At 34.5% G+C, this 16182-nt stretch overlaps 1 protein-coding gene across 5 annotated transcripts in view; it reads right to left on the bottom strand.

Annotated features, from left to right (window-relative positions):
• The window catches only part of TRAPPC8 (trafficking protein particle complex subunit 8), an 82795-nt gene that overhangs the window by 12461 nt on the left and 54152 nt on the right, over positions 1–16182 (bottom strand). For all 5 annotated transcript variants that reach the window (XM_045458553.1, XM_045458550.1, XM_045458552.1 and 2 more), the window contains 6 exons: positions 12270–12712; positions 8371–8518; positions 6951–7047; positions 5598–5666; positions 5451–5509; positions 2739–2912 (listed from right to left, as the gene is read on the bottom strand). In XM_045458553.1, coding sequence (XP_045314509.1) covers positions 2739–2912; positions 5451–5509; positions 5598–5666; positions 6951–7047; positions 8371–8518; positions 12270–12712 — 990 coding nt within the window. The remainder of the gene's footprint in view (positions 1–2738; positions 2913–5450; positions 5510–5597; positions 5667–6950; positions 7048–8370; positions 8519–12269; positions 12713–16182) is intronic.

Below are 16182 nucleotides of genomic sequence, written 5' to 3' on the forward strand. Positions count from 1 at the left end.
TAGAAATATCCTGGCTGTTTATCAATTATCAACACGATGGTTGTGTCAGCATTTCCACTTTTATTTACTCATTCAATAAATAATCATTCAAAATCTGTTTGCCACAGTATAATACAGTTGGGCCTGGATATTTGAAGGATACATCTTAAAATCTTTTTTCAGTTTTCTCTAGAGCTCTTAAGAAACTAGTGCTATAACACAAGTCTTTTTGTGATTGAACTACCAAAATACAGGCAAAACGTACATGCTTCTGAAATGCCACAGGGTTTATCACCTAGAAGAACATAATTGTGAAAACAGTCATAAATCTTATAAGTGGAAATGTCACACCCTTGGAGATATCTTAAACATAAGTACATATACTTAAAAAAAAAAAAAAGGCCAATTTCATCTATATCAAAACACTGGTTCCAGCATATAACTCATCTCCCTCTTGAACCGCTTCTGTCCCAGAGAAAATATAATACGTAAATGGCTCTGATATGCTGTTATTGCCACATTATGCAAATACAAAGGTTTAAAAATTTTTTAACAAGCCCAATTTTTTTACTATTAGATTCAACAGACACAAAATTTCTCAGCCAAAATGCTATAGAAGTTTCTAAATGTTTATGTTCAATTTTTGTACTCATTTTACCATGACCAGTGACAGCATGTCATCTGCAGACCAACTTGGGAGTAGTGCACTAAGGCATTGGACAGCCCAGGACCTGCTCGTGTGAACCAATACATAACCCAAAATGTTGGACTTAAACACCTGACGGGGTGGACCTTTGAGAGGTTGAATACAAGGTTCTGAGACGTGTCACGTTTTTTCCAATGGTCTCATGGGATCGAACAAAAATCACCCCTAGCCATGTCTAATTCTATAAATAACATTCTCCTTTCTGCACAAAGGCTTCGCTTTTTAAAACAAACATTTATGCTTAGTTAAAACGGCTGAGTTTTTCTGTGCCTCTTTTCCAATTATTTTTCACAAAGATGTTGTCTGAGCTCGGTTTTTCTCCTGAATTATATTTTATTAGAAGAGTCCTAGGCATCCTGTGTTTCCTCCTCCACAGCTTAAATGACTTTTCAAATTTCATTTCATTCAGTGTGTCATTTCTGCATATCTAGAGACCTCACTAAAGGAACTCTACCACCTTCTCAAATGAGTATGTGATAAACACAAATACGAGCCACTACCAACTTCATAGCCCATTCTTCCTTCTATTCCAATTTCCATTTTCTAGCCAAGGAGCATCACAATTTTAGTTTTCTTCTTCATGTGATCAGCAGTACTACTAGTAGTGGGATTTTATTCCGGGCTGTTTTTTAAAAGGTAACACTTTCACCCCCAGCCAAAGTTACTGTGGACTTAACAATGAATACAGAGTACAGATTACTCAAAATCTTGTCTCAGTAATATTACAAACTGTTACACGGCAGGAATCTGTGGAGTGACAGCCACATACGCCACGGTTATAGTATATATTTAATGACTGGTTGGTTTACATTAAGAGGAAAATACTGCTAAGCCTGAAAATAGAATCCTCTTGATTCTAAGCCCCAAGAACATCTGATTTCAAGCTAAAAATGTGTAACTGACCTTTTAAATATTAAACATCTAGAGTCAACAAAAGTACCAATTTGTTTAAGCAGTTTTATTAAAACTCATGCAAAAAATAAAAAATAAAAAACTTATGCCAGCTTAGTTTCAAGAAAGTTTATTTAAAAATGTGTGATTTAGTAAAAATAATAGTCTAGAATATCTGAACCAATTTAAAAATACATATATTGATCATCTACTATGAAAATACCTCTATGTGAGAGAGCTCTTGTATCAGACAACACAAAATGAAACCTTTCCACACAGTTCAGGTGAATATCCTTAGGCAAGATCCTTAATTTCACTGTAGAATTGTTTTTTAAAAAGTAATATATAATTTTATTATATATTCTATGTAATGTATACAATTTATATACAATGATAAATTCCTAAGATACAGAGGGTACACTGTGCGAAACAAGCCTGCTCTGTATAACAGGTAACTCTAAGGAAGACTAACGCCTAAGCAATCTCATTTTGCTCTGTCATGTGTGGATCTTATTTGGATATGATTTTTTAAAAATTAAAATATTTTAAAATAATCTGGGAAAAACAAAAACAGACCAACAAATAGATCATAATTAAGAATTACTGTTAATTTGGTTGGATGAGATAACAATATTTTGGAGATGTTAAAGAAAGTCTTCATCTGCTAGAATACAGAGCATTTACACGTAAAATATTATGTCACTAAAAAAAAAATACTATAGCAAATAATAAAGGAAAGTAAAAATAAAAGAAAACAAAGGAGAGGGGCTAATGGAATAGATGAAAGATGAATAGCAACAAATTAGTGACTATGGAGTCTGAGTAATGGGTACCTGAAGGTTCACAGTGCTATTTTTTTCCATTTTCAGTTTCTGAAAACGCCAATAATAAAGAATTTAATAATAACAGTTGTTTTCATTAACAAATCTATAATATTCTCAGTACCACTCAGAAGTAACAATAACAAAGAAGAAAGCTATCTAATTTGAATTCTTTAAGTAAAAGTCATTATAGAACTATTAAATAAAATTATAAAACAACTTTAATATTGAAACTAAAAATTTAAGCAGAAAAAATGCAAATACCAGCTTACATTTGTTCTTTAGCTTAAGGCTCAAGTATCCATAAGCAAGGCTTGCTGAAATAATTTAGTAACACATACCTTCCATAATACGACAATATTCAAATCCACCTCACTGCACTTCTGAATCAATCTCACAGCATCCTCTAATGACTGTTTTTCGGTATGCACGGACGGCTGGGCTTGTGGTTTCTTTAATTCAGAAGATAAGCTTCGATAAAAGAAGTCTGCACATGGACTTGCTGAACTTATTATCTGTCAAAAGAAAATCACTTATCTACATAAATGTTTTCAATTAAATACACCCTACCAAAATTTATATTTCTCTATATATTTCTGTATAACCAAAACGCTTATTAAAAAATTTCTTGTCAATCTGTCAATAGAGGGAGGCTGTAAAACACACTAAAACATTTAAACACCTAAAATATTTGGTATAAATTACCCTGAATCTTAAAGCTGTTACCTCAAATAATTAATCTACACTGCCATGACATTAGGTTTGACCTTCCAAGTATCCAGGGAAGATGATGGGTAGCTCTAAGAAAATGAATAAAAAATAAATTATTGAAAAGTAATATTTTTTGTACTATTAAAATAACAGAAATAGTTCTCATTCGAATACTTAGAATACTAGACAACATCTAGTGAAACAGAATGCAAACTGAGTAATTGGTCTTAATGTGGCTCTTCTACTTGAAGGAAGAGAACATGAGAAAAGAATTTTTTTTTTTTTTTTAAACATTTTTAACGTTTATTTATTTTTGGGACAGAGAGAGACAGAGCATGAACGGGGGAGGGGCAGAGAGAGAGGGAGACACAGAATCGGAAACAGGCTCCAGGCTCTGAGCCATCAGCCCAGAGCCCAACGCGGGGCTCTAACTCACGGACCGCGAGATTGTGACCTGGCTGAAGTCGGACGCTTAACCGACTGCGCCACCCAGGCGCCCCAGAAAAGAATTTTTTAAAAACTTCTTAATGGAATCAGAAGTACAGGATTTCCTTTAATGGGATATTATGTTTCACAGTAAACTGTCTACACTTAGGATTCCCTTCATTATAGGCTATATTATATAGATGCTAAGTTTCAAGTTAATTATTAAATATTAATAAATATACACATTTTCCCTTTAAGAATAAACTGTTTTCTGGTAAGCAATTGTCCCCACAGTTTTCTCATTAATCTGTAGTGCTTGGGGAGTTCTATTTACTCAACCAGATTCATCAAAAGGGAAAATGTCCTTTTTTGTTTTTACTTTCTTCAGTACTCCTATACAAAATTATTTGCTAATATATACAATAAAAATTATACACTTAATATGATTTAAGGGTCTTGATTATGTCTCTAGGGATTTTAAATTTAAAAAAGAAGTGAAAAGGACAAACAACTGAAATCATGAAACCTAAATTCAGTCATTCAGGAGGCATGGCATTGCTAAAAGTATACTTGTTTTGGAATTACTGGGCTTTTGGTACTCTGAGATATTTCTAAATAACTGCTTCTTCAAATAGTCAAAAGATAGCCACAAAGAGTGAGTCAGATGAAGGCCAATGATAAGAGAAATACAAAAGCATAAGAATGTCTGGAATTATCAAATCAAAAAACACAAAGAAGAAACAATAACACAAACAGTAACGTTGGTAACAGTACCAGGGCATGCCTAGGTGGAAGTTTACACCCTTGGTCCAGCATTTCTCAAAGCAAATCACCACATCACCTCGTCAGATTATATGCAGAGCTGGTTGAAAATGCATATTCCTGGGGTTAAGCTTCCAACTCTCTGATTTCAGCTTGGGTCATGATCTCACAGTTTGTGAGTTCTAGCCCCACATCGGACTCTGTGCTGACAGTGTGGAACCTGCTTAGGATTCTCTCTCTCCCCCTCCCCGACTCACACTGTCCCTGTCTCTGTGCCTCTCTCAAAATAAATAAATAGGAAGGGAGGGAGGGAAGGAAAAAATGCATATTCCCAAACTCCCCCCAAGACATAACGAATCAAAGTTTTGGAGGCAGGAAAGCAAAATTTTCATTTTTACAAAATTCTCAGATCAAAAATAGCGTCTGAAAAAAAAAAAAAAAAAGAGACTAATAACCTTAACATCATCTAGGAGCTTACAGTAATTTAGCATACATATTTTTTATTAAGTAAACTATGCCCCATGCAGGGCACGAACTCACAACCCCCAAATCAAGAGTCACATGTTCTACCAAATGTGCCGTGCCAACCAGATGCTCCAGCTTATAGCAATTTAGAATCTCAGGTCCCACCCTAGTCCCACTGAAATAGAATTTGCATTTAACAAGAGCCCCACATGTTGTGAAAGTTTGAAAACCTACTCTAAGTGATTCTTACAAATAATTAACTTGAAATACTACTGTTTTGGAAAATACATTTAAAACTACAAAAGAGCTTATCATTTTGGTCTCAGAACCATATGATACACCAAAATCCAGAGAATTATCATCTTTATGTTCCACTGTAACCACTTTCCCTAATAAATTAGTTCCCTTGTATAATATGGTTTCTTTCTTTAATACCAAGGTTTATACTTTTTTCCTGTGATACCCTCAAAAGAAAGTTAGTTTTGAATAACTAACTAAAATGGCATAATCCACATAGTATTTCTGGTCTGTTTTAGAGCATGAAGGGAAGCTGCAAAACCCAACAATGTTGACATATTCACCCACTAAAGATTCTGAGGATTACTAAAGCAATAGTTTTGCCAAAATAGATATTCCAGAACTGTGACTTTGATCCAGAAGATCAAATGCTATTGTGCTTATTTTCATACCTGTTCATTTCCAAAGATGATATCTGCAAAGGTGTATTTTTCTGAGGACTGTGTGGCAACTAAAAAACAGGGGAAAACAAACTAATCATATCGTTGGCATGAAATATAAAACACCATTAAGAAAGTCTGAAAATAAAATGAATTTACCTTCTTTTTCCTTACATCGTATTGCCTTGAAGCAAAATTTTCCCTTCTCCCTGCTGGCAAGTTTGGCATCTAGAAAGAAAAGAAAGAAAAAATTTCAAAGATCCTTCTCAGCTTCTGACATGGAAAAACCAAATTTATTATTCAGACTTCCTTAACAATACTGGAAAATAATTCATAATTATAAATAATGTTTAATGAAAAACATCTTTGTTTTCATCTCAATAAAGCAAATTTCACTCAGCCCATAAAAAGGATGAAATTCAATTTTCTTGAAATACATGGTCACACATGTGCTTGTGTGTGTGTGTGTGTGTGTGTGTGTGTGAATAAATAATACTCATTTTATATTTATATGTGTGTGTGTGTGTGTGTGTGTGTGTGTGTGTGTGTGTGAAATTACAGATAAAAGTTTAAAAGATCCGAACCTGGGAACCAGGGAGCCCACAACCCACCATTCTATCATTTCTTCATTTCCTTTCAGTATTTTTTCCTATGTATGACTTACATCAATATTGCTATATGCACATACTGTGCTATGATGCATTTCCCTGCTATTACAGACACTTTTAAAATGTTAATAAATTTTAGTGACTAAAAAATAGTCTGAGTTATAATTTACATTAAAGCCACACTGAATTTCTCCCTATTAAACACAACTTTGCAATTAACTGCCCTGCTCTCAGTATACAGATTTTCCTGTTTTGAATTAATTCCTTTGTACAAATTCCAAAAATAAGGATTACTGAAAGGCTAAGTATGAGTTTAAATATTTTTATAGCTTCTGAAATAATACTGTACAATTTTTCTCCAGAAAGAGCAAATATTTTGTCAGCTTCCCTCCACTCTTAAAAGCACTGGCATTCTCATATTACTACCAGGATAACTGACAGAAATATCCTGGAAAACAATCTGTCAATATATATCACAAGTATGTATATTCTTTTAAGTGTTATATGGGTATAAAGTCAGTCACTACAGAGGTATGGTTATACACAGAAAAAACAGCCTACCAATGGCAAAGGACACAAAAAGAACCTTCCACATTCTAGTCGATATGTTTCTGTACTGTTTGAAATTTTGAAAGTGATCATCTACTCAGGCACTGATTTTCCAATTGAATAAAGAAAATGCAAATAGAAATATGTGGAAGGGAATAAAAAGATGGGAAAGAACAGATTAAGATAGGTAATTTGATTCACAGTCACTTGAACTAATGAAAACACAACTTAATGCTTAAAAAAGTTAATTATAAAAAAGGTACCAACAATCTTCTGATATTATAGTACTATTCTGAAAAAAATCAAGCAATGAAGATTTGAAAATTTACTATGAAAAGGAAAATAAAGCACAAACCTTTGTTTTCAGAGAGATTTACAGATTTCTGGAATTTCCAGTGTTTGCTACTACTCGATACTTGTACTATATGGAATTCCTTAACACCTGCTTCACTCTATCAAAAAGAAATAAGAGTCACTTAAGATTTAGGGGCATGAACTTAGAATATTCTAATGTAAATAATATTCTGACTCTGCTACCAAAGTAAGTATTAATTAACATAAGATTAAATTTTTCTTTTGAAATAAATAATATACATTTCGGAATGCTTACGTTATTTAAATCCTTCCTTAAACTTACTTAGAGAAGTCAACATTTTATATGAGAACTGTATTTAACTATGATGTACTCCCACTGGAGTATTCAGTCATTAGAACCTATCATAATGAGTTACTGATAGTATTTAATCAAACAGTATTTGTTGTCAATTTTTAATCAAAACTGTAGTATTTTTTTTATTCCTTCTCATCTTTCTGAGATATCTCATTGTCATTAAGGCAAAAATAAACAAAAATTGAACAAATCAGAATCTCCATACACAGCTAATGCACATAAAGTTAATCTGTATACAATTTTTCATTTACCTGGAAAAGAGCTAATTTGAAATTATTACAATTTTCTTACTTTTACAAATGTTATTTTCTTTAAAGATCACCAAAGTATTAAGCACATAAATCCTAAATATCCTAAAAAGCAACCTTACAAATTTATGAAGCTAAAACAAAGGACATTACAGAATTCATTACAGAATAAGCAACACCATGTAAGTATCTGAACTGAATCAATCTGATGCTAAGATGCTATCTTATTATTATTAAGTAGGCTTCACGCCCAGAGTGGAGTGCAATGCAAGGCTCGAACTCACAACCCTGAGACCAAGACCTGAGCTGAGATCAATGGCCTTACCAACTGAGCCACCCAGGTGCCCCACTAACATGTTATTTTAATAATGAGATCACATTTCCTTCTTTAATACTCATTTTTATATTTAGAGTATATAAATAAACAGGAGTGATAAAATGTTTGAAATGCTTTATATAAGGAAAATGGTACCCTCAGAAATATGTAAGTGACGATTATCAAGTTAATAATACTGAATGGAAAATCCTAATACAGAACTTTGTAAATTTAATTACATCAACAGATTCTGAATGGTGAGACTAGAAAGCACTCTATCAGATCTCTTTTGGGTTTAATTACTCACGTATAGGGCTACCTTTCATATGATACATACCATATTAATGCCACCAGGTCATTTTATTTGAAGAGACTTAAAAATCACAAAGCTAATAGAAAATTAAGACGTTTTCACACGTTGTATATGAATATTCCTAAATTCCTAGCTTATGCTATCTTGTGAAAAAAGAATCCTTTACTAAAAACAAAGGAAACACTTCCACTATAATTAAAAATAAAATTTAGTTTTAAACCAACTTACAGTATTGGTATTTTCCACATCCACAAAGACTAACATATTGCCCCCTCTGCCCTCCTCATCTTCAAGAGAATTACTTCTGCAGACAGTGGCCCGTACATTCAAAGATCGGCTGGTACAAATGACTGCAGTGTGTCTTAATATTCTGTGACTGAAGAAATAAAAAATAGCAAGTTTAATGTAAGAACCTCTCCATGTGTTATGATTCTCTAATTCCAAATAAAGCTTTTAAAACCTAATTGCTCTCAGGACCACTTATACTCAGAAAACAAAACAAAAACAGAATAATAAAGTAAAATTATGTAGTGTAACTTCCGTTCAATTCTTCTCAGTTCAGAAGGAAACTAATAGTCACCTTGACTCTAGGCATGTCTGCTTACCAAACTCGTCAGTCTAGCACAGGAAAATAATTTTCATGCAGCAATGTCCTCATTATGCTTCTTCTCTGACAGTGGTTCCAAAGTAACTGATCCCCTATCAAGTAAACTTCAAACTTTAACTTGGCATTCAAAGCCCTCCACAATACAGCTATTTACATTTCCATGTTAATTCCCCGTTACTTTTTTTTTAATGTTACCTCCTAAATATTTTTTTTAAATGTTTCACATTTACTTATTTTTGAGACAGAGAGAGACAGAGTGTGAGTGGGGGAGGGGCAGAGAGAGAGGGAGACACAGAATCCAAAGCAGGATCCAGGTTCTGAGCTGTTAGCACATAGCCCAACGCGGGGCTAGAACTCACGAACTGTGAGATCATGGCCTGAGCCAAAGTCAGACGCTTAACTGACTGAGCCACGCAGGCGCCCCATAATTTTTTTTTTTTTAAAGTACAATTGAAATACAATATCCTATTAGTTTCAGGGATAAATCATAGTGATTCAGTATTTTTATATATTATGAAATGATCCCTTTGATAAATCTAGTGACCACCTATCATACAAAGCTATTGCAATATTACTATATTCCCTACACTGTACATTGCATCCTCATGACTTCTTTTATAATTGAAAATTTGTACCTCTTAATCCCCTTCACCTATTTCGCCTACTCCACCAACTCCTCCCTACTCTGGTAACCAACAGCTTCTTTCTTCTATGAGTCTGTTTGTTTTTTTTGGATTCCGCATACAGGTGAAATAATGTGGTCTGTCTTATTTTACATAGCATAATACCCGTCCAGGTCTCCACCCATGTAATCACAAATGGCAAGATTTCATTCCTCTTTATGGCTGAGTAACGTTCCTCTGAGTGTGTTTGTGTACACATGTGCATTGCACATCTTCTTTATCCTTATCAACAGGACACCTAGGTTGCCTCCACAACTTGGCTAATATTATAAATAATACAGCAGTGAACAAAGGAATGTATGTATCTCTTTGGATTGGTGATTTTGTTTTCTCCAGATAAATACCAGAACTGAAATTGCTTTATATGGTAGTTCCGTTTTAATTTTTTGAGAAACTTCCATACTGTTTTTCTAAGTGGCTGTACCAATTCACATATCCACTAACAGTGTATATATGGGTTCCTTTTTCTCCACATCCTCACCAATATATATTACTTTGTGTCTTTGATAACAGCCAATCTGACAAGTGTGAAGTAATATCTCATTGTGGTTTTGATGTGCATTTCCTTGATTAGTGATGCTGAGCATTCTCTTGTGCCTGTTGGCCATCGGTAGGTCTTCGGAAAAATGTCTTAGATCCCCTGCCCATTTTTAAATTGGGATTTTTTTTCTTTTTTAAATTTTTTTTAAAGTTTATTTATTTTGAGTAAGTGGGGGAGGGGCAGAGAGAAAGGGAGAGAGAATCCCAAGCAGGCTCTGTACCATCAGTGAGGAGCCCAACGTGGGGCTCGAACTCACAAACTGCAAATTCATGACCTGAGCCAAAACCAAGAGTTGACACTTAACCGACTGAGCCAACCAGGCGCCCCTAAATTGGGGTGTTCTTAATATTAATTGTGTAAGTTATTTATATTTTTGGATATTAACCCCTTGTTGGATACATGATCTGTAAATACTTTGTCCCATTCAGTAGGATGCCTTTTTGTTTTGCTGATGGTTTCTTTGTGCAAAAGCTTTCTAGTTTGATGTGATCCCATTTGTTTTCGTTTTTGCTGCTCTTGCCTGAAAACACTGGTCCAAAAGAATATTGCTAAGATCAGTGTCAAAGAGCTCACTGCCTATGTTTTCTTCTAGAAGTTTTATGGTTTAAAATCTTGCATTCAAGTCTTTACTCCATTGTGAATTATCTTTGTTTATGGTGTAAGGTAATGGTCCAGGTTCATTCTTTTATATGCAGTTGTCCCATTTTCCCAACGTCATTTATTGAAGAAACTATCTTCTCCATTGTATATTCTTGTCTCCCTGGTCAAGATTAATTGACCACATATGCATGCATTTATTTCTGGGTTTTCTATCGTGTTCCACTGATGTGTGTCTATTTTTGTCCCAGTATCATACTGTATTGATTACTATAGCTTTGTAGTATAGTTTGAAATCAGGTAGCATGACAGTTCCAGCTTTATTCTTCTTTCTCCAGAATGCTTTGGCTATTTGGGGTCTTTTGTGGTTCAACACAAATTTTAGGATTCTTTGTTCTCATTCTGTAAAAAATGCCAATCGTATTCTGATGGGGCTTGAACTGAATCTGTCGATTGCTTTGGGAAGTATGAACATATTAACAATATTAATTCTTCCAATCCATGAACATAGTGTATCTTTCCATTTATTTATGTCATCTTCAATTTCTTTCATCAATGTCTTACAGTTTTCAGAGTACAGGTCTTTTATCTCCTTGGTTAAATTTATTCCTAGGTATTTTATTCTTTTTTACGCAATTGTAAATAGGACTGGTTTCTTAACTTCTTTTTCTGATAGTTCATTATTAGCATCTAGAAATGCAATCAATCTCTGTATGCTAATTTTGGATCCTACGACTTTACTGAATTCATTACTTCTAACAATTTTCCCTTCCTTTACACATATTTTACACTGAGACCAAACTAACTATATTGTTTATATTTCCTAATTTGCAAATCTTCATTCATATATACAGCCACTCCCTGGAACACCCACTACTCTCTTGCCTATCCCCCTTGATACCCAAATTTTGAAATCTTTACTTTCCTTGGAAGGTCATTTTACCACTACTATATTCTACAAAGCCTTCTCTGACTGCCTTGGCTAGAGTATGCTCTATTGTACTCTGAAGGAGAATATTATTGAGTATCTAATATGTCCCCATTATAAATACTGTATCATTTTGTCCTTAGAAGTCTTAGATATTTTAGATATTCCATTAATAAATGGAGTAATACAAGTATTCCTAGTTAATTTTATAAAAATGACAGCAGCATTATCACAAATAAAATAACCTGTTGTTTAATGATTTATAGGCCACAGACCCTTGTGAGTGCCAAGGTAAATTTCTTCAGTGACCCTTATTATAACACCACTCTAATCATCTGTTCTGCAAATATATATTTTCCCCCCATACATTCCCAGGAGTCAGAAGAGGGCACAGGGAAAAGGAAAGGTAAAACAAAGTAATTTTCTTGAAACAGGATGACTATCGACAGGTTGTTTTCACATACAAATGGTACCTGTGAACTTCATTATTATGTGGTAACTTTGGCCCTGGTACTTGGTTGAATCAGAGAATCATGAAATTAACAGACAGAAGCCACTAAGAAGATTATAGTAGCCTAATTTTTTTTCACTTTGGGGTACTTAGAACTTAGATTAGGGACAAACTCAATTATAAACATCATGCATAATATAGAAGGGGGTAATTTTTTAAATAAACAATGACAGATGTTAACAAATATCAAAATGTTTATTTGAATTTGTGCACATACATTAAACACAGAGCTTAAATCAAGAAAGTTTTATAATACTCACCGGATCTTAGGCTGCTTTTTAACACTTTCATAGTAAAACAAAAAGTTAATTTCATGGACACCTTCTTCATCTGGCCCACGTAACCACATTGGTAGCTGGACTGAAGCTCCAGGTAGAAGAACAGTGTCAGGAAGGGGAACAGGAATCACCTCTGGCTGACTCCCTATGCCAATGCCAAAGTCTACAGAGGAAGCCGATGATATGAGTGCCGTACACACAGCGGTAGAGTCTGTCGCAACAGTCTTGTAAGCACTACAGTTCTCAGAAGCTGAAGGACTCAGTGGTGTTAGAACAGCTGTGTTACCACCAAAAGTAAAGAACTCTGGACGTTTAGAAACAACCTTCAATCCAGTAAGAGGACTTTTGCTGACATTGACAAACTCTACATATGCTTTTCGGATTTCTCCACAGAGAAGCCCTGTAGGGAAATGTATAAAGAATACCTGCATTGGAGGGAAAAAATATTATTATATTGTCTGTTAAAAATTCCAAACCTCTAATGAATAATAAGTTAAGATGTTATATTTCTTTATAAAGAGAATTTCATTAATTCTCTTTGATATCTCCCTGAATATGTGGCAATTAACAATACCATTTTAGAAAATGTTATTCAACAGCAGATGTCAGAGGTATGAATTAAAGACAAAACACCAGTGACAAGTGAGTATCAGCAAAACTCTGACGACTGTGTAGACTATGGGTAAGAGAAGTTATAAGAAATTTAACATAGCTATGTGAATTAAATAATTGTCAGTTGAAAAGCCCTTCTCCATGTCAACTTGAAAAGTAGCTCAACTATTTATTTACACATCAAGATGAAAAGATACCCCATAAGTCTTAAATGGGAGGAATGTACAGATCCATGATTCCATATCCATAATTTTAAAACCAAAAAGCTCCAAATGACCTCAAACGTTTAGTAACTCACATGGGAACAAAACCCGATCTAACAGAGGCTTTTTATACCCTTTCCCATTTAGTGTGATAGTCCTATGGTTCAGTCACACAATATTAATTTGCTTGATTTCCAGATGCTACCACAAACCCAACAGGGGTTACATAACACTTTATATAAAAAACCACACACACACACACACACACACACACACACAATTTCTAAAAATTAAAGGAGAAAAAGATTTCCAACACATATCCGGCCTCAGGATTTCAGATAAGGGAATGTGAACCTGTATTACAGAGGTAGAAATATGGGCTACCAACCATCTAGTAAGTTATCTGCATTTCCCCTTAAGTCAGGTGCCTGGGTGGCTGGGCATTTGACTCTTGCTTTCTCCTCAGGTCATGGTATCATGGTTTGTTAGTTTGAGCCCCATATCAGGCTCTGTACTGGCAGTGCAGAGCCTGCTTGGGATTCTCTCTCCCCCTCTCTCTGCCAGTCCTCCGTGCATATGTGCACTCTCTCTCAAAATAGATAAAGTTAAATAAAATTTAAAAAAATAAATAAAAGATCCTTAAGTGTAAATATCAGAGGTACACTGAAAGTATCCAAGAAAAGAGGAACATAAAGGTAAAAGTGTAAGAAAAAATGTTCTAATGAAGTTATGACTAGTAGTCCCAGAGGAGTTATAAAAATCCAGTGGAAAAACCTGTTTCTTAATCTAAGTTTGAAAGGAATTTCACTATGGCCATAGTCTTAAGGAAAGCAGATAAATTCTGTGGATGTCAGGAGCTTTAAAAGTGGGTATGAAAATGGGGTGCGTGGATGGCTCAGTTGGTTAATTAAGTGTTCAACTTCAGCTCAGGTCATGATCTCACAGTTCATGAGTTTGAGCCCCACAGTGGGCTCTGTGCTGACAGCTTGAGCCTGGAGCCTGCTCCAGATTCTATGTCTCCCTTTCTCTCTGCCCCTCCCCTGCTCATGCATGTTCTCTCTCTTTCTCTCTCTCAAAATAAACAAACATTAAAAAAAATTTAAAGAAAAGGCCTCTGACCTAAATCCTCCCCCCCGCCAAGGTAAGAGGATGGCAAGACAGTGAATAAATGTACATTTGTGTATTTTCTTAAGGCAAAATATTTATGATATGGATCTATTGTGGGTTTTTTTTGTTATTCACTACAAGCTTTTTTGTTTAATCAACCAAACACCTGTTGTTACTATGTAGAATAAGAGGTCCTCTACATATTCTACCTTCTGCAAGGAAAATTACATCTATAACAATAAAGTTTTTTTTTAAACCACTATGGTATGCAAGAAGAAAACTTAAATACAGAATGAGCAATATCAAAAACAAAATAATTTTAAAGACTACTCAGTTAAACATTTAAAATTAAACATCATCTGGTTCAATTTTCCTCATTTCATAAGAGAAGAAACTTTCCAAGGTCAGATAATTAGAGATGGAGCTTAGAAAAAAGTCTAAAAGAAAGGCTCTATATGTAATAACCCATCATCTGAGAAGTACCGCACTTAAAAACCATTTGTACTTTTACCAATCTTAGTAACAAAGAACATCTTAATCATCAGATACAATAAAAAGTATAAGCTGGGTGGCTCAGTCAGTTAAGCATCCAACTCTTGATCTTGGTTCAGGTAGTGATCTCACGGTTCAGTTCCTGAGATCAAGCCCTGAGTCGGGCTCTGCACTAACAGTGCAGGGCCTGCTTGGGATTCATTCTCTCTCCCTCTCTCTCTCTCATTCTCTCTGCCCCTCTCCTACTCATGCTCTCTCACACTCTCAAAATAAATAAATAAGCTTAAAAAAAAAAAGGGGTAAGCTATAAAAACTGAGTATTCTGGTGTCCTCAATGGACTGATTTCAATTAACCAGAGGGGTCAGAATCTTCCCTTTCAAAAGTAAGCTCTAGGAAATTCTTATGTATAGAATTCCAAGCAAACTGTATTAAATTAGTGACTTCTAAACTATAATGATGGGGGGCGCCTGGATGGCTTAGTCGATTATGCATCCAACTCCTGATTTCAGCTCAGTTCATGATCTCACACTTGTGAGATTGAGTCCTGTGTGCCTCTGTGTGGACAGTGCACAGCCTGCTTGGGATTCTCTCCCTCCCTCTCTCTCTCTGACCTTTCTTTCCCTGCTCACACATGCACTCTCTTTCTCAATACATATAAACTGAAAAACAATAAATAAATAAATAAATAAATAAATAAATAAATAAATAAATAGCTGAATAGCCCTAAAATAAAATTTGGATCCCAACTCATTTCAATCCATCTTCAGCCTTAGAACTCCTAGGTGTAGCAATGCAAATCCTAATAAAAATCCAATGCATTACTACGGGAACTTGACAGGCTTATACAAAAATGGCACAAGTATAAGAAAAAAGAAAAAAATTAAAGATTAATTTTTATTCTGGTTTGTCAGATTCAAAAAATTATAAAGCAAGATTATAGTATTGACAAAGAAAGATGAGGAATTATTATTGGCAAGAATAGGTACCCACAGAAAAAAATAAAAACAGGTATACACACTTTAAGGATATTAGTATATTAGAAAGATGGTATAATGAGTTGCCAATATTCAATTAATGGTAAAAATAAAGTCTGACTCGCTACCCCTTGACATTCGGAAGAGTATTATTCCCTTGGATTTAAAACAGAACACAGACATTAAAAAATAAAACAGTAAAAGTTTTGACTATAGAAGTCTCTTAAAAGTGTTTGTAAAACTCAGAAGCAACAAAGGACAATCAGATAGGCCTTCATATATGTTAAAAGCCTTAACATGGTGAAAGACACCAAATCAAAGTTAAAATATATAAAATATTTATCAAGCAGAAGCTAGCACTGAAGTCAGTCCATAAGTCTTTTTTTTTTTTTTTTTTTGCCCTACATAACTCTTTAAGTGAACCATAATTAACCAAGTGTAAAACTTGGGCAGAATACATGTGGCTCAGCAATACCCTCCCTAAAACACAACCCTCCCCTTTACTT

Source organism: Leopardus geoffroyi, chromosome D3, assembly GCF_018350155.1.
Source record: "Leopardus geoffroyi isolate Oge1 chromosome D3, O.geoffroyi_Oge1_pat1.0, whole genome shotgun sequence".
Lineage (NCBI taxonomy): Eukaryota > Metazoa > Chordata > Mammalia > Carnivora > Felidae > Leopardus > Leopardus geoffroyi.